This window comes from Erinaceus europaeus, chromosome 23, assembly GCF_950295315.1.
Source record: "Erinaceus europaeus chromosome 23, mEriEur2.1, whole genome shotgun sequence".
In the NCBI taxonomy this organism is placed as follows: Eukaryota; Metazoa; Chordata; class Mammalia; order Eulipotyphla; family Erinaceidae; genus Erinaceus; species Erinaceus europaeus.
In genome coordinates, this window is record NC_080184.1 from 8,236,365 (window position 1) to 8,254,404 (window position 18,040).

At 41.6% G+C, this 18,040-nt stretch overlaps 2 protein-coding genes across 3 annotated transcripts in view; both read left to right on the forward strand.

The window, feature by feature from the left end:
- Positions 1-240: 240 nt before the first annotated feature.
- Positions 241-18,040, forward strand: part of LOC107523160 (zinc finger protein 883-like) — a 28,564-nt gene continuing 10,764 nt past the window's right edge. The window contains exon 1 of one of the 2 annotated variants that reach the window (XM_060182119.1): positions 241-371. Coding sequence is in view for 1 of the 2 variants with exons in the window: in XM_060182118.1 (XP_060038101.1) it covers positions 8,375-8,389 (15 nt within the window). In the remaining variant the exon portion in view is untranslated. Of the gene's footprint in view, positions 372-8,267; positions 8,390-18,040 lie in introns of those variants that run through there. The other variant, XM_060182118.1, reaches the window with a different exon arrangement.
- Positions 8,375-18,040, forward strand: part of LOC103123874 (zinc finger protein 519-like) — a 138,098-nt gene continuing 128,432 nt past the window's right edge. Inside the window, exon 1 of the mRNA XM_060182184.1 lies at positions 8,375-8,389. Within this exon, the coding sequence (XP_060038167.1) occupies positions 8,375-8,389 (15 nt within the window). The remainder of the gene's footprint in view (positions 8,390-18,040) is intronic.

The window sequence follows — 18,040 nt, forward strand, 5'->3', positions numbered from 1 at the left end:
AGTGCTCCAGGCAGAGTTCAGAGGAGACCTGTGTTAAGTAGGAAGGCTTTCAGGGAGTCTTATTAGTGCAGATCACATTCCCCCATTGAAGCAGCAGAATTTGTGCTTTGGGAAAGATACAAAGAAGAAACTCCCTAAGTGTGCTTCATAGAGCTGGTCGTTGTTGCTGAACCTTTCCTTTTGACATCGAATGGCCAGTAATTTGAGCCTTTTGTGCTTTATAATATCCTGCCTTGCAGATGCAGCACTATGGAGGAAGAAAAGCTGTGCTGGTGGATTTAAAGCATATTCTCAAGGTGCTGCTGGGACAACAACTCATCTTCTGGTGAAAAAGGAAGTCAGAGAAGGAAGAGGAATTGGCAATTCTTCAGGTATGTGACCTGTCTCAGATCAGAGGCTTTGTCTCCTTTATCTCCTGAATGAGATGCATTTCAATTACAAGTGTATTTCACTGATTTAACTGAATTATTTGTAATTACACCTACTTAAAAACAAACAAAGGGATTCAGGCGGTAGCGCAGCAGGTTAAGCGCACATGGCGCCAAGCGCAAGGACCAGCATTAAGGGTCCCGGTTCAAGTCCCCGGCTTCCCACCTGCAGGGGAGTCACTTCACAAGTGGTGAAGCAGGTCTGCAGGTGTCTTTCTCTCCCCCTTTCTGTCTTCCCCTCCTCTCTTCATTTATCTCTGTCCTATCTAACAATGACGACACCAATAACAACAATAATAACTACCAATAAAACAACAAGGGCAACAAAAGGGAAAATAAATAAATAAATAAATATAAAAAAATAATTAAAAAAAACTGGGGAGCCGGGTGGTGGCGCACTTGGTTGAGTGCACATGTTGCAATGCTCCAGGACCCAGGTTTGAGCTCCCAGTCCCCACCTGCAGGGGGAAAGCTTCACAAGTGGTGAAGCAGTGCTGCAGGTGTCTCTGTCTCTCACCCTCTCTATCCCTCCTGTCCCTCTCAATTTCTGACTGTCTCTATCCAATAAATAAATAAAGATAATAAAAAAAATAAACTGGAGGGAATGGGGACACAGTACTAGCTTATAATTTTGTAAATCAATATTAAATTACTAATAAAATTTTTTTTTAAAACCCACTTTTTGAGGTCTGCCCTGGGCCTCACTTGGTGTCAAATATGGCACACTTTCCCATGACAGGACATTATGTATCAAGCCTTCTCCCCATCCCTCAGCACCATATGGCAGTGTCAAAAGGGGAAACTTCATAAGCAGTGTAGTGATACTGTAGTGTGTCTCTTTTTGCCTCTCATCCTCTATCTGGGAAATTGGGGGGGTGGGGGGACGTCTGTCAGGAGTGGTGGAATCATGCAGACACAATGCCTTAGCAAATGCATGGTGGTAAAAAGAAACCTTGAATTATGTTTAAGCTTAGCTCATCAGAACACTTTCTTGTGTCTTAGAGCTATCTCTTTTTTTCAACTCAGGCCTTCGATGTAGGTTGAAGATTTGATTAGTGACTTGCAACTGTTGAAAGTATTTCCTTTTCTAGGGGGCCGGGCGGTAGCGTAACCAGTTAAGCGCACATGACGCAAAGTGCACGGACCGGCTTCAGGATCCTGGTTCGAGCCTCCGGCTCCACATCTGCAGCGGGATTGCTTCGCTGCAGGTCTGCAGATGTCTGTCTTTCCTCCTCACTGTCTTTGCCTCTTCTCTCTATTTCTCTCTGTCTTATCCAAAAACAGCAACATCAGTGGTAACAGTAACAAGGGCAACAAAATGGGAAAAATGGCCACCTGGAGCAGTGGATTCATAGTCCAGGCACCGAGCACCAGCGATAATACTGGAGACAGAAAAAAGAAAAAAAAATTTCCCTTTTTAACCCATCAAAGGAAAAGCATTAGTGAAGTTGTTTTTTTTTTTTTTTTTTAATTGAGGAAAGGGTTTGCTTTGGAGTATCAGGGAGTTAGCATAATATTTCATGTTTAGTTTCTTTTTCTTTCTTTCTTTTTTTTTAACCAGAGCACTACTCAGCTCTGGTTTATGGTGGTGCAGGGGATTAAACCTGGGACTTGATGTTTAGTTTCTATGTAGATTATCTATTACCTCTAAAATTGGGCGCAAAATTAGGACTCTGGTGCAGAATTACTCATTTATTACGCTTGGAAAAGAAAGAATTTTATTGTGCAGTATGTAAAAAAGTACTTATTTAAAATACACTGTAGATTGCTGTGATGACTGAGAAAAAAATAATTAAATACAAGACTCAGAAACTCTTTGGCTTACATCATTGTACGTGTTTGCCTCTACAGTGTGATTAAAAACGAGAGAGAAGCATCTTTTTTTATTTTTTTATTTTTTTAAAATTTATTTATTAATGAGAAAGATGGGAGGAGAGAGAAAGAACGAGATATCACACATGTGCTGCCAGGAGTTGAACTGCGGACCTCAGGCTTGAGAGTCCAATGCTTTACCCACTGCGCCATCTCCTGGACCACGAGAGAGAAGCATCTTAATCACAAATAACAATACTGTTTATGCTTCTTTTTTTTTTAATATTTATTTATTTTCCTTTTGTTGCCCTTGTTTTATTGTTGTAGTTATTATTGTTGTTATTGATGTCCTTGTAGTTGGTTGGATAGGACAGAGAGAAATGGAGAGAGGAGGGGAAGACAGAGAGGAGGAGAGAAAGACAGACACCTGCAGACCTGCTTCACTGCCTGTGAAGCGACTCCCCTGCAGGTGGGGAGCTGGGGACTTGAACCAAGATCCTTGCGCCGGTCCTTGCACTTTGCACCACCTGTGCTTATCCCGCTGTGCTACCGCCCGACTCCCCTGTTTATGCTTCTAAATAGATTCCTATCATTTTTTAAAACCATTTATTTATTTATCCATCTCATTTATTGGATAGATAGAGGAACTGAGAGGAAAGGGGGAGATGGGGAGTTAGGGACAGAGAAAGAAACAGCTGCAGCTCTGCTTCACCTCCCATTAAGCTCCCCCCCTGGAGATAAAGCTTGGGAGCATGAACTTGGGTACTTGTGTATTATAACATATGCATCACCACTTTAGCCACCCCATTTCAGTTTTTCTTTTTAAATTTAATTATATTTACTTTCATTGTGGCACGGCTCAGCTTAGCTTATGGTGGTATGGGGGATTGAGCCTAGGGTATTAGAGCCTAAGTCATGAAATATCTTTGCAAAACCATTATATATGCATGTCCATTCTCTCCCCTCAGTTTTTATGTCAGTTTGCCTTCTTTTTTTATCCAATTCATTTTGATGATTAATAGTGGTTTACCAGAGTGTGGAATATATATATATATGTATATATATATATATATATATATATATATATATATATATATCATAACTTCTTAGCCTGTCATCTGCCCATAGACATTTAGACTGCTTCCACTCTTTAGCAATTATGAATAATGCAGCTATGAACATGAGGGGTTCATGTGTTCCTTTATGTTAGTGTTTGAGTGTCCTTTGGATAAATTCATAAAAGTGGTATTATTACTGGATCATTTTATTTAAGGATACATAAACAAAATTCCTCTATCCAATAAACAATATGGATAAATAAATAAATGACTAAAAAACTGATAGGAATCTTTTTTCTTTTTTATTTATTTTCCCTTTTGTTGCCCTTGTTGTTTAACATTGTTGTGGTTATTATTGTTGTTGTTATTGATGTTGTTGTTGTTGGATAGGACAGAGAGAAACTGAGAGAGGAGGGGAAGACAGAAAGGGGGAGAGAAAGACAGACACCTGCAGACCTGCTTCACCTCTTGTGAAGCAACTTCCCTGCAGGTGGGGAGCCTGAGTCTCCAACCTGAACCCTATCCTTATGCGGTCCTTGCGTTTTGCACCACATGCACTTAACCCATTAACCCGCTGCATCACCGGCCGACTCCCAGGAGTCTCTTAAGAAGCATAGACAGTATCAGTTATTTGTGATTAAGATGCTTCTCATTTTTTAAAGCCTTTTTAAAAAATATTTATTCCCTTTTGTTGCCCTTGTTTTATTGTAGTTATTGATGTCGTCGTTGTTGGATAGGACAGAGAGAAATGGAGAGAGGAGGGGAAGACAGAGATGGGGAGAGAAAGACACCTGCAGACTTGCTTCACCGCCTGTGAAGCGACTCCCCTGCAAGTGGGGAGCCGGGGGCTTGAGCCGGAATCCTTGAGCCGGTCTCTGCACTTTGCGTCATGTGCGCTTAATCCGCTATGCTACCTCCCGGCCCCCCACCTGCAGGGAAGTCGCAAAGATATCTTTTTTAAAGGAGCTTAGTAATGCCTCTGAAAGTTAACAGCTCACATAATTTCCCATCAGTTCTTGCTTTGGTGAAAGGGGAAGGCTTTGGCCTCCCCCAGAACCCACTGACCTCTGGAAATCCACAGAGCTGTCAGCCTTACAGAGTCATCGATTCAGTCATAGTCTGTGCTAATCTAAAACAGGCAGAAACACAGAATATTAATAGGCACATATTGTATTTGATGTTCCCCAATATCTGTTATGCAGAAAATAATGTTTGATTTTTTTTTTCTCCTGTAATAGAGGAACATGTTCTAGTTACTTACACCATAAAAGAGACTTGAATTTCCTCCCAACTTCAGCTTTCTGCAGAGCTGGAAGTGTGGTTCTTTGAATTTTCATTTATGTTAAGGTCAGCATATCTCTGTGCCACTCTATGAATGAAGAAATTCATCTATGATGTTAGCTTTATAACAATGTACCTGAGTTTTCTTACACAGTGCATCTGATAATAGGCTTAGTGGGGTATCTTCAGCACTAATAAGGATCTTATTAAGATGTCAATGTGTGGAGTTGAGAAGAAGACTGCAGATTCTTTAATTAATTAATTAATTTATTTATTTTCCCTTTTGTTTTCCTTGTTTTGTTTTGTTTTTTGTAGTTATTGTTGTTATTGATGTCGTTGTTGTTGGATAGGACAGAGAGAAATGGAGAGAGGAGGGGAAGACAGAGAGGGGGAGAGAAAGATAGACACCTGCAGACCTGCTTCACTGCCTGTGAAGCGACTCCCCTGCAGGTGGGGAGCCGGGAGCTCGAACTGGGATCCTTGCGCTGGTCCTTGGGCTTTGCGCAAGACTGCAGATTCTAACGTGAATGTTAAGAGTGGATCTGAGGCACCCAAAGAATTCTGTATACGTTAGCACTTAAAAGCCTTACATCATGTTACTCAGGCCAGTCTTCCTATTGGGCATAGAAATGGTATTTGAGGTAGTCGGATGGTAGTGCAGCAGGTAAAGAGCAAGTGGCACAAAGCCCAAGGACCGGAGTAAGGATCCCGGTTTGAGCCCCAAGCTCCCCACTTGCAGGGGTGTCGCTTCACAGGTGGTGAAGCAGGTTTGCAGGTGTCTTTCTCTCCCCCTCTCTGTCTTCCCCTCCTCTCTCCATTTCTCTCTGTCCAATCCAACAACAATAATAACTACAACAGTAAAACAACAAGGGCAACAAAAGGGAATAAATAAAAATTAAAAAATAATAATTAGAAAAAAATAAATGGGATTTGATATACTTTTCCTAGATTTGGGAGCTACTCTCTTCCTTGATCCAACTTTCTAGACCTATTTACCACCCTGACACCATCTCCCCAGACAATACCTATGTCCTGCATGTTAGCTTTCGGGCTCAGGCAAAATTTAGTAAAGTCACGGGCCCCTTGGAGCAAAGCTAAAATAGACCTACTTACTTTTTCCAAAACAGAGACCTCAAGTCTCACCTGCTATATTCATGCCTTTAGGTTCTTGATTAGTAAATAATTTTTTCTCTTTTATATCTTAATGCTTTTTCAGACACCTAGTTACAGATGCTACCATGACCAACCAATCTGACTTCCCCAGGCAGAAGACTTCACCAATGTACCCTGGAACCCCTTCTCTCCAGAGCTCTGTCTCACTAGGGAAAGATAGAAAAAAGCTGGGAGTTTGGATCAATTTGCCAACGCTCATGTTTAGCAGGAAAGCGATTCCAGAAGCCAGACCTCTCACCTTCTGCACCCCATAATGATCCTGGGTTCATACTCCCAGAGAGATAAAGAATAGGAAAGCTATCAGGGGAGGTGATGGGATATGGAACTCTGGTGGTGGGAAATGTGTGGAATTTTACCCCTCTTATCCTATGGTTTTGTGGATATTTTCTGGTTTTTTTTTATAAATAAATTTAATAATAATAATAAAGATAAGGTTTGAAGAAAATCTGCATTTTCCTTAACAGAGTCTGTTCTGGCTTTCATTAGAAATATTTCTATTTTAACTCAATTCTCCGGGAAGCATTATGATGAGCCCTAAGTAAAGCAGGACATGACTCAGACTTTTTTTTTTTCTAAGCAGGAGCACTACTACCTTGCCCCTGAAAACTGTATCTTATTTTATTTTATTTCATTTCCTCATTGGGGGATTAATGTTTTATGATTGACAGTAAATACAATAGTTTGTACATGCATAACATTTCTCAGTTTTCCACATAACAATTCAATCCCCACAAGATACTTTGCCATCCTATTCCAGGACCTGAACCCTCTCCCCCCCACCCACCCCACAGTCTTTCTTTGGTGCAATAAACCATAGACATTTAAAAAAATATTTATTTATTCATTTTCCCTTTTAGTTGCCCTTGTTTTTTTTTTATTGTTGTAATTATTATTGTTGTTGTTATTGATGTCTTCGTTGTTGGATAGGACAGAGATAAATGGAGAAAGGAGGGGAAGACAGAGTTGGAGCGAGAAAGATAGACACCTGCAGACCTGCTTCACTGCTTGTGAAGTGTCTCCCCTGCAGGTAGAGAGCCAGGCGCTCGAACCGGGATTGTTATGCCAGTCCTTGAGCTTTGCGCCACCTGTGCTTAACCCGCTATTTCTCCTTCTAGCGTTTGCCCTTCTTCCGTAGCCAGTCAACAGCGTCAGGTTGAGCCTGATGTCAAGTTTCGAGACCTCCTTTGAATCTGGAGAGGTGGCAGTCGTTGACTATGTGGGTCATAGTCTGTCTGGAGCCGCAGGGGCAGTTCGGGTCGTCTCTGGCTCCCCAGCGATGGAACATAGCGGCGCACCGGCCATGGCCTGTTCGATGGCGATTGAGGAGGGCCCGATCATAACGTGCTAGGTCAGAGCCGGGTTGACGCTTGCAGGGGTCTGTGATGAGGTGTTTGTTCTTTACCTCAGCTGACTGCCAGCTCTGTTTCCAAGAGACTGGAACAGAGAAGTTCAGTGTAGGCGTAGGGGACCAGATTGGGTGACGAGACGTCAAGCGTTGGACAGGGTGGGTGAAGATATCCGTATATTGGCAGGTCCGGTCGAGCGTAGACGTGGGAAATGAACTTAGATAACCCGCTATGCTACCGCCCAACTCTTCCTTCCACTATTCTTTTATAAGTAAATGTCTCTACTACTTATCTGCTGTGATCCACTGAAGAGTTGAATAAGGCTCTTTAGCAAAGGACTGGTTCACAAAAAGAGACAATATGTGTCATTACAAGACACCGTGGATAGCAATGCTAGTTATTAAGAATTCAGACGACTTTCTTAACATTCTGTCTCCAAGTTTTGATGACAGTCTGTGTTCTACATTGCCTTTGCTCATCTTAGTCTTTCATCACAATGTCTTTACTTTTCTTTTCTTTTTTTGCCTCCAGGGTTATTGCTGTGCCTCAGTGCCTGCACCATGAATCCACTGCTCCTGGAGGCTATTTTTCCCTTTTTGTTGCCTTTGTTGTTTATTGTTGTTGTTATTACTACTATTGTTGTTGTCATTGCTGTCATTGTTGGATAGGACAGAGAGAAATTAAGAGAGGAGGGAAAGACAGAGGGGAGAGACAGACACCTGCAGACCTGCTTCACCGCCTGTGAAGTGACCCCCTGCAGGTGGGGCGCTGGGGGCTCAAACCGGGATCCTTACGCCGGTCCTTGCGCTTTGCGCCATGTGTGCTTAACCCACTAGGCTACTGCTCCCCCGCCCCCAATGTATTTTCTTAGGTCAGTGGGAGTTTTCTCCAGGTGTTGGATGTTCAGCTGCCATTGTCTTTCATTTGCCTGGAGCTTGTTCACTTAACAGTGTAAATGCTTAAGAATTGCTCCTTATCGCTTATGTTTAACATGATCACATGGTAATCCCTGTAAAAGAGAGAGGGAGCAAGGTAAGACAGCTACTTACAAAACTGCTATCTTTCCAGAGAGAGGTTGGTGATTGTTACTGAATCTCTTCTTTTCACACTAAAGATCTTGGATACAAGACATTTTGTGTATCACAGTGTGTTTCCTCCCTGTAGGTGCAGTGCTATGATGTTAAGAGACTGTGCTGGCGGGTTTAAAGAATAGTCCCAAGCTACTACTGTAGTTTCGCTTCATCTGGCCTGAAAAGGAACAGAGAAAAACATAGAAATGGCAGTTTCTCAGGTAAGTGACTTGTCCCAGACTAGAGACTATCTCATTTTCCACCTGAATGAGTTATATTTCAAGTTTTTTTAAAAAATATTTATTTTATTTATTCCCTTTTGTTGCCCTTGTTGTTTTATTGTTGTAGTTATTATTGTTGTTGTCGTTGTTGGATAAGACAGAGAGAAATGGAGAGAGGAGGGGAAGACAGAGAGGAGGAGAGAAAGATAGACACCTGCAGACCTGCTTCACCGCCTGCCGGTGGGGAGCCGGGGTTCGAACCGGGATCCTTATGCTGGTCCTATTTCAAGTTTTAAATGCTTATCTCACTGCTTCTGATTTTCCTGTCTTACCTGGTATTCCATCTACTATTAAAATACTTATTTCCCCACCATAATCACTGGGGCTTAGTGCCTGCACATTGTCACCATCGTTGTCCTGTACATATGAATCTTCCCCCCCCTGAAAGGGGGAGGGCGCTATGGAACTTGAACCTAGGACTTCGCACATGATAATGTGTGCTCTCTACTGGGTGTGCCACCATGCCATCCCTGTCAAAAACTTTCAGAGGGAGTCAAGCGGTAGCACAGTGGGCTAAGTGCATGTGGAGCAAAGCGCAAGGACCGAAATGAGGATCCTGGTTCAAGTTCCCGGCTGTTATTGACGACATCAATAACAACAATAGTAACTACAGCAATTAAAAAAAAAAAAAAAAAGGGCAACAAAAAGGAAATAAATAAATATTTTTAAAAAACTGGTTACTGGAAGTGGTGGATTCATATCACTAGCACTGAGACTCAGTGATAACCCTTGTGGGAATAATAATAAAATAAAATAAAATAAAATAATAATATATGAGTGTCACCTTACCATACATGGAAACCCCATTTCAAGCCCCCAACACAACATAGGGACATAAAAAGGGAAAATTTTTTGAGGGATACTCTGATATATTTCCTCTTTCTTTCTCTCAGCCTCTATCTGAAGAGAAGAAATTAAAAAAAAAAATCCCACAAGGAATAGTAGAATTACACAAACATGAAGTGTATTAGAACACACTTTCTTCTGCTCTGAGCCATGTATTCTTTCACTCTACCCCTAAATTCTATTTGGGATGAGGATTTTTTTTTTTTAGTTACTGGAATACAACTGGTGAAAATTTTTTTAAATGTTCTTTTAAACATTAAAAAAATATTTTTCTTTTTGTATATGTTTCATTTAATGAGTAAAGACAGTAATAAATTGAAAGAGGAAGGGAAGAGATACCTGTAGCACTGCATCACAACTTTTGAAGCTTCCTCCTTGCATATAGGGACTGGGGACTTGAACTTTGGGTCCTTGACATAGTAACATATGTACTCAAATAAATGGGCCAATCACTGTCTAGCCCTAAAAAAAATTTTTTTTTTCAAAGATGAAAGTAATGACATTAGTCTGATATTCCTTTTGAGGGTGGGCTATGTCAGGACATATCAATGATATCAGTGAGCTAACATTTATTACCTTCCATGTGGGTGTTCTGTAACATCTGTCCAGAGTGAGATGAAAGTAGATAATTTCACATAGGATGATAACTCAAAAATACTCATAGTTTTCAAAAAAAGAAAGAAATCTCTTGTTCCTATAGTTTGCAATTCTCTGACAATCAGTAATTTTGAATATTTTAAAATATGCATTGTAGCCATTTCAATATCTTCTTGGCTATTCAGTTCTTTATTCCACTGTGACGGTGATTGTATATTTTATAGCAACTGACTACTGTGAGTACTTTACATGTATTTGTTATTAGCTGCTTGTCTAATGTATGGCCTGTAAATATATTTCCCCAGACTGTAAGGTGTCTCTGTTTTGGTGATGACTCCTTTTCCTGTGCAGTGACTATAAGTTTGATGTAGTCCTAGTGGTTCATTTTTCTTCATATTTTCTTTGCAGGTTAAATAAATAAATATTTTTTTTAAAAAAACTAATATACATCTAATACACTTCATGTTTGCGTAATTCTACCATCCCTTGTGAGATGGATTTTTTAAAATTTCTTCTCTCCAGATAGAGGCTGAGGGAAAAAGGAAAGAAATTTTCTTTTTTTTTTTTTTTTTCCTCCTCCAGGGTTATTGCTGGGCTCGGTGCCTGCACCATGAATCCACCGCTCCTGGAGGCCATTTTTCCCCCCTTTTGTTGCCCTTGTAGCTTCGTTGTGGTTATTATTATTGCCCTTGTTGACGCAATTCGTTGTTGGATAGGACAGAGAGAAATGGAGAGAGGAGGGGAAGACAGAGAAGGGGAGAGAAAGATAGACACCTGCAGACCTGCTTCACCGCCTGTGAAGCGACTCCCCTGCAGGTGGGGAGCCGGGGGCTCGAACCGGGATCCTTACGCCGGTCCCTGCGCTTTGCGCCATATGCGCTTAACCCACTGCGCCACCGCCCGACCCCCAAGGAAAGAAATTTTCAAGTCAAACACAATATAGTAATCTGATGATTTTTTCTGTGTTTTTTATGATTCCTAATCTAACATCTAAGAATTTTTTTTAAAAAAATTATTTACTTTTATTTGGCTAGGACAGAGAGAAGTTGAAAGGGAAGAATGTGAGGCTGATAGAGAAGGAGAGTCTATGGCCCTACCACCCTGAACATGCCCGATCTCGTCTGATAGAGAAGAAGAAAGAGAGACACCTGATGCCCTCAGGACTTGAACCCGGGTCCTTATACATGGTAATGTGTTTGTTCAACTGGGTGCACTATTGCCCAGCCCCTAACAGCTAACTCTGACTCACTTTGAGTTTAAAGTTGGTGTCCTGTGGTGATTCAGTTTGATTCTTCTCCATGCAGTGACCCACTTTTCCCTGAGAATCATTTATTAAGGAAACTTTCCTTTATTCACTTAACGCTCTGAGGCTCTGCACCCTTCTGTCACAGATTAAATGTCCAAAAATGTGAGGGTTTATTTCTGGGTTCTCAGTTCTTGTCCATTGATCAGTGTCTGTTTTTATTTTGGTGCCACACAGTTTTGATTACTGTAACTCTGAAATATAATTGTGTGCCAGTAGCATGATGCCTTCACTCTTGTTCTTTTATCTTCAAGATTATTTTGTTTATTCTCAGACTTTTGTGGTTACAGATAAACGACAGCATTCATCCTTTTACTTTAAAGATGGCCATAAGGTTAGAAATCACAATGAATATATATATATATATACATATATATATATATATATTTGAATATAGTCGTTTAATGATTACTCTTCCAATCCAGGCTTTGCAGTAGTATGCCTGACTATGTGTATATGTTACCATGCACAAGGGCTTGGGTTCAAGGACCTTGATGTCCACCTGCAGGGTGAAAGCTTCAGTAGTGCTGTAGGTGTCTTTGCCTGTCCCTCTTTATCCCCCTTCTGTCTCACTTCTTCTAAGTCCTATTAAATACAATAAGTAAATAAAGTTAAAAAGATTCTTCTGGGGAGTTGGGTGGTAGCACAGCGGGTTAAGCTCACGTGGACCGGTGTAAGAATCCCAGTTCGAGCTCCTGGCTCCTCACCTGTAGGGAGGGTCGCTTTACAGGCAGTGAAGCAGGTCTGCAGGTGTCTATCTTTCTCTCCCCCTCTCTGTCTTCCCTTCCTCTCTACATTTCTCTCTGTCCTATTCAACAACGACGACATCAACAACAATAACTACAACAATAATAAAAAACAAGAGCAACAAAAAGGAAATAAATAAATAAATATTTAAAAAAAAAGATTCTTCTGGAGGTTGGACGGTAGCAGTGAGTTAAGCGCACATGGTGCAAAGCGGGATGCATTGGATCGACCTTCTCATGGTGCATCCCGTGAGCACCCATTCATTGGGGAAACTGACGATCCTTCCTAGCCGACTGAATCCACATGGATCCCAGTCACTTTCAAAGCCAGCAACAAGCAGCTCCTGACAGCTTTCAACCTGACGCTGTTGACTGGCTATGGATGAAGGGAAAACGCTAGAAGAAGGTGCAAAGCGCAAGGATGGGCATAAGGATCCGGGTTTGAACCCTGGGTTCCCCACCTGCAGGGGGGTCGCTTAACAGGAGGTGAAGCAGGCCTGCAGGTGTCTTTCTCTCCCCCTCTGTCTTCCTGTCCTCTCTCAATTTCTCTCTGTCCTATCCAACAACAACGACATTAAGAGCCACAACAATAATAACCACAATAATGATAAAACAACAAGGGCAAAGAAGGGAGTAGGGATAGCCTCCAGGAGCAGTGTATAGTACAGGAATCAAGCACCAGCAATTAGCCCTGGAGGCAAAAAATAAAAAAATCTTTGAAGTGTAGTCCAGGAGGTAGCACAGTGAATAAAGTATTAGACTTTCAAGCATGACATCCTGAGTTCAATCCTAAGCAGCACTTGTACCAGAGTGATGTCTGGTTCTTTCTTTCTCTTCTACATTTCTTATTTTATTTCATTTTTTAATTTATTTTTTATTGATTTCATTATGATTGACAAATCCATTGGATAAGAGGGATACAATTCCACACAGTTCCTGCCACCAGAGTACCACATCCCTCTCCTACATTGGAAGCTTTCCTATTCTTTATCTCTCTGGGAGTGTGCACCCAGGATCATTATGGGGTGGAAGGCCTGGCTTCTGTGATTGCTTCTCCATGAGATATGGGCGTTGGCAGGTTGATCCATACTCTCAGCCTGTTTCTATTTTTCCCTAGTGGGGAAGGGCTCTGAAGAGGAGGAATTCCAGGACACATTGGTGAGATCATCTGTCCAGGGAAGATAGGTTGGCATCATAGTACCATATGCAACTTGGTGGATGAAAAAGCATTAAGATAAAAAGCAGAACAAAGGGAGTTGGGCGATAGCACAGTAGGTTAAGTGCAGGTGGAGCAAAGTGCAAGGATCCCAGTTCAAGCCCCCGGCTTCCCACCTGCAGGGGAGTCACTTCACAGGCGGTGAAGCAGGTCTGCAGGTGTCTGTCTTCCTCTCCCCCTCTCTGTCTTCCCCTCCTCTCTCCATTTCTCTCTGTCCTATCTGACAATGACAACATCAATAACAACAACAATAATAACTACAACAACAATAAAAAACAAGGGCAACAAAAGGGAAAATAAATAAATATAAAAAATATTTTTTTTAAAAAAGCAGAACAAATTGTTTAATAATCAGGAACCTAAAGGTAAGAAAAGGGCAGATGAGATTTGGGGTCTCCATTTTAGAAAAAGCTACAAAGTCTATTTTAGGTATATTCCAGGGGGCCCATGACTTTATGAATTTTAGCTTAAGCCCAACAGATAACATGCAGGTGGGCCAAAGCTATTATCTAGGGAGGTGGTGTCAGAGTTGGAAATAAGACTAGAAAGCTGAATCTGGGAAAAGAGTAGTTCCCAAATATGGGAAAAGTATATAAATACCATAAAATATAAACCCCATCGATCTAATTTCAGGCCCATATTCATCACAGGAGCCTGCGTAACCTCTGCATCCCTGTCAGTCTGAGCTCACATCCCATGGTCATAGCTAGGGACATTCTAGGCTGCACTCATTTCAGGACCAGTCTTCCTGGAGTGGCAGAGTATGCTGACCCAGCCTCCCTTCAGAAAGTGGGACAGTCCCTACCATTATTGTTCCACACTGACAGCAAGGTCCTGGAGAGACCCACAGGTGAGACCATGATGCTGTTCCTGTTCGAGATAATCAGTGATGGTGGAGAGAGGGATCTGTTACAGGTCTAGGCCCAACATGTCTATGTGGGAATCTCAGGATTCCCTGACTAGGGCCCTGGATGATGGGGTGGCCTGGTAATGACCAAGAGAGCCATCACTGAAGTATTCCAATCGCTTGTCCTTATCCAGCTTTTATAGCTTTTTTTTTAAACTTTTTATTTATTTATTTATTTTCTCTTTTGTTGCCCTTGTCTTTTTTTTTTTCTTGTTGCTATAGTTGTTGTTGTTGATGTCGTTGCTGTTGGATAGGACAGAGAGAAATGGAGAGAGGAGGGGAAGACAGAGAGGGGGAGAGAAAGATAGACACCTGCAGACCTGCTTCACCGCCTGTGAAGCGACTCCCCTACAGGTGGGGAGCCAGGGGCTCGAACCGGGATCCTTACGCCGGTCCTTGCGCTTTGTGCCACATGCACTTAATCCGCTGTGCTACCGCCCGACTCCCTTTTATAGCTTTTTTATAGCTTTTTTTTTTTTTTTTTAATCTGACAAGGTTAGCCTTAGAGTGATTGAGGGAAGTGAAATAGGAGGTGGGTAAGGAAGGTATCTAGGTCTAAGTAGAAACTATTTGATTAACTTTATGGTGTCTATTTTTAGGTCTTTCTTGAGCACACATGTTAATGTGAAAGGACGGGTTCAATCCCCCATCCTCCATCTGCAGGGGGAAAGCTTCACAAGTGGTAGTGTTACAGGTGTCTCTCTGTCTCTCTCCATCTCTATCACCCATTTCCCTCTTGATTTCTGACTTTCTCCATTCAATAAATAAAGGTAATAGAAAAAAATGTTAAATTATAAAAAAAGAAAAGAGACATTTTATACATGTAAACTATTGTATTTACTGCAAATCATTACCCACCCCCCCAAAAAAGTATATATTCAGGACACAGGTATGATTGATGATGATAATGATGATTACTTGCTTAATTCTACTGCATTTAATGGGGGGGGCTTCTGTTTAATTTCAGAAAATCAGAGGAGAGAGGATGACAGGGAGCAAGGAGGAAAAACCGCAGCATTGCTCCACTGCATGTGAAATGTCCCCTGCATGTTGTAGGGGAATCAAGACTGAGTTTTCATACATTGCAAATATTAGTCTCTATTGTGTGAGCTGTCTCCCAGCCCAAATGTGTTTATTGCTATTTTTAATTAAATTAATTCTCTCTTTCGCTTTCTCTGTCCCTCTCCCTCTCTCTTTCTCTCCCTCCCTCCCTTTCATTTTAGGGAATCTTTGTAAGCAGGACACTGCTTGTGTTTGGCTAATTGTGGTTCCAAGGACTGAACCTAGTATCATAGAATATCAGGCTTGAAAGAATTTTGTAGACTATTATATTATCTTTCAGTCCTAGAGAATTTTTTAAAACATTTTATTTATTTATTTTATTTTTATTTTTACCAGAGCACTACTCAGCTCTGGTTTATGGTGATACGGAGGATTGAACCTGGGACTTTGGAGTCTCAGGCATGAGGGTCTGTTTGCATAACCATTATGCTATCTACCCCCACCCCCTAGAGAGTTTTTAATTAGTTCTTAATTAATTAGAAGTTAGTTGATTATCACTATAACACTGCTCAGCTCTGGTTTATTTTGGTGCTTGGGATTAAACCTGGGTCCTCTGTTGCCTCACCCATGAAAGCCTGTTGTGAAAATGACTGTAGTATTTATCATCGTCTTAAATTATTCCATTTTCTCCCTTTTTATGCCACTAAGTGTATTGTTAGGGCTCAATGCCTGAATCCACTGTCCATTTTTCTCCCCTCCCCCCTTTCTTTTATTTGAAAGTACAGAGGGAAATTGGGAGATAGAGCAGGAGGGAGAAAGGAAGACACCCACAGCACTGCAGCATCACTCATGAAGCTTTTTACCCTGAAAGTGGGGTCTGGGGGCTTGAACCTGCTGAAACATAGTAGTATATCTGCTCTACCAGATGTGCCACAACTGACCTGCAAGTTACTTCATTTTAGAAGGTGGGTTAAATCCCCTATTTTCAAGATTAATTTGCTGTTCTGAAAGAAACTAAGACCAGGGGAGTCTGGCGGTAGCGCAGTGGGTTAAGTGCATGTGGCACAAAGCGTTAATGGACCGGCATAAGGATCCCGGTTCGAGCAGCCGGCTCCCCACCTGCAGGGGAGTAGCTTCACAGGCGGTGAAGCAGGTCTGCAGGTGTCTTTCTCTCCCCCTCTCTGTTTTCCCCTCCTCTCTCCATTTCTCTCTGTCCTATCCAACAACAACGACATCAATAACGACAACAACAAAACAACAAGGGCAACAAAAGGGAATAAATAAATAAATATTAAAAAAAGAAAAATATTTTTTAAAAAAGAAAGTAAGATCAGAACTCCCCTCAGCTCAAGCATTAGGGGATGCTGGGAATTTAATTATAACCTTTGATACCTCAGACATGAAAAGTGGTGTGTAAGACCTCCATTCCCATTCCTTCTCTTTTAAAGAAATTAAAGGTTTGTTTTATCTATTACATATGAACAAGAGCTTCACATGACACAGACATAGGAAGAGAGAGAAAGAACCTGTAATACCATTTGTACAGCATTGGGCACCAAGCCAGGAAAAATCAAACACTGACATCCAATGTTAAGCTATTTTCCTAGTTCAAGCCTTCTCCTTTTCATTCCTCAGTTTGTCCTGCTATCCCCATAGTCTTTTTTTTTTTTCCTGTCTTCTAAAATTATGTTTCTTTGAATATTTACAAAGGAAGTAATAATTTAGGGGCCAGGTGGTGGCACATCTGGTTGAGCGAACATGTTAACAGTGTGCAAGGACCCAGGTTCAAGCCCCCAGTCCCCATCTGCAGAGGAAAAGCTTCACAAGTGATGAAGCAGGGCTGCAGGTGTCTCTCTGTCTTTCTCCCTCTCTGTTGCCCCCTGCCTTTCAATTTCTGGCTGTTTCTATCCAATAAAAAGAAAGATAATTAAAAAAGTATTTAGGAAGTAATAATTTACAAAATAGTAACAGTCACATGGGTATAACGTCTCATCTTTCCGTGAATGTCTGCACACCATTCCTACCACCATTCCTACCACTCCTCTAGCATTATTCACTGGGTTCCCAACTGACACTCCCCTCCTCTCCCGGCCCCAAAGTTCTTGGCTTTGCTGTAACAGACCATACCTAGTTCAAGTTTCACCCTGGGTTTTGCTTTCTCTTCCTTGTTTATTAAGTCCCACCTATAAATGATAGCATCTGGACTGTATCCTTCTTCTGAGGCAAAGGAACGGATTTCATCATTTTTTATAGATGAGATATTTCACAGCTTTCTTCCCTTCTTTCTTTTTCCCTTTTGTGCCCTTGTTTTATGGTTGTTGTAGTTATTATTGTTGTTGATGATGATGTAGTCATTGTTATTGGACAGGACAGAGAGAAATGGAGAGAGGGGGGAAGACAGAGGGGGGAGAGAAAGATAGACACCTGCAGACCTGCTTCACCGTTTGTGAAGTGTTCCCCTGCAGATGGGGAGCCAGGGGCTCGAACTGAGATCCTGATGTCGGTCCTTGAGCTTTGCACCACGTGCGCTTAACCTGCTGTGCTACCACCAGAGCGCCCCCACCTCTTTCTTTTCTTTGGGGGTAGGAGTGGGTGATTAATGGTTTACAATTGACAGTAAAATAAAATAGTTGGTACTTGTGTAACATTTCTTAGTTTTCTGCGTGACATTCTAACCAACCATCTAGATCCACCTCCATAGTCATCATGGTCCAGAATCTGAACTCCCTACCCCCAGAATCCTTTCCTTTGGTGCAATACACCAAATCCAGTTCAAGGCTTTGTGTTTTCCCTTCTGTTCTTATATTTCAACCTCTGTCTATGAGTGAGATCATCCCATATTCATTCTTCTGTTTGTCTGACTTATCTCACTTAGATTCCTTCAGGTTCCATCCAAGATTAGGTGAAGGCGAATTCACCATTTTTAATAGCTGAGTAGTATTCCATTGTGTGTGTGTGTGTGTGTGTGTGTGTG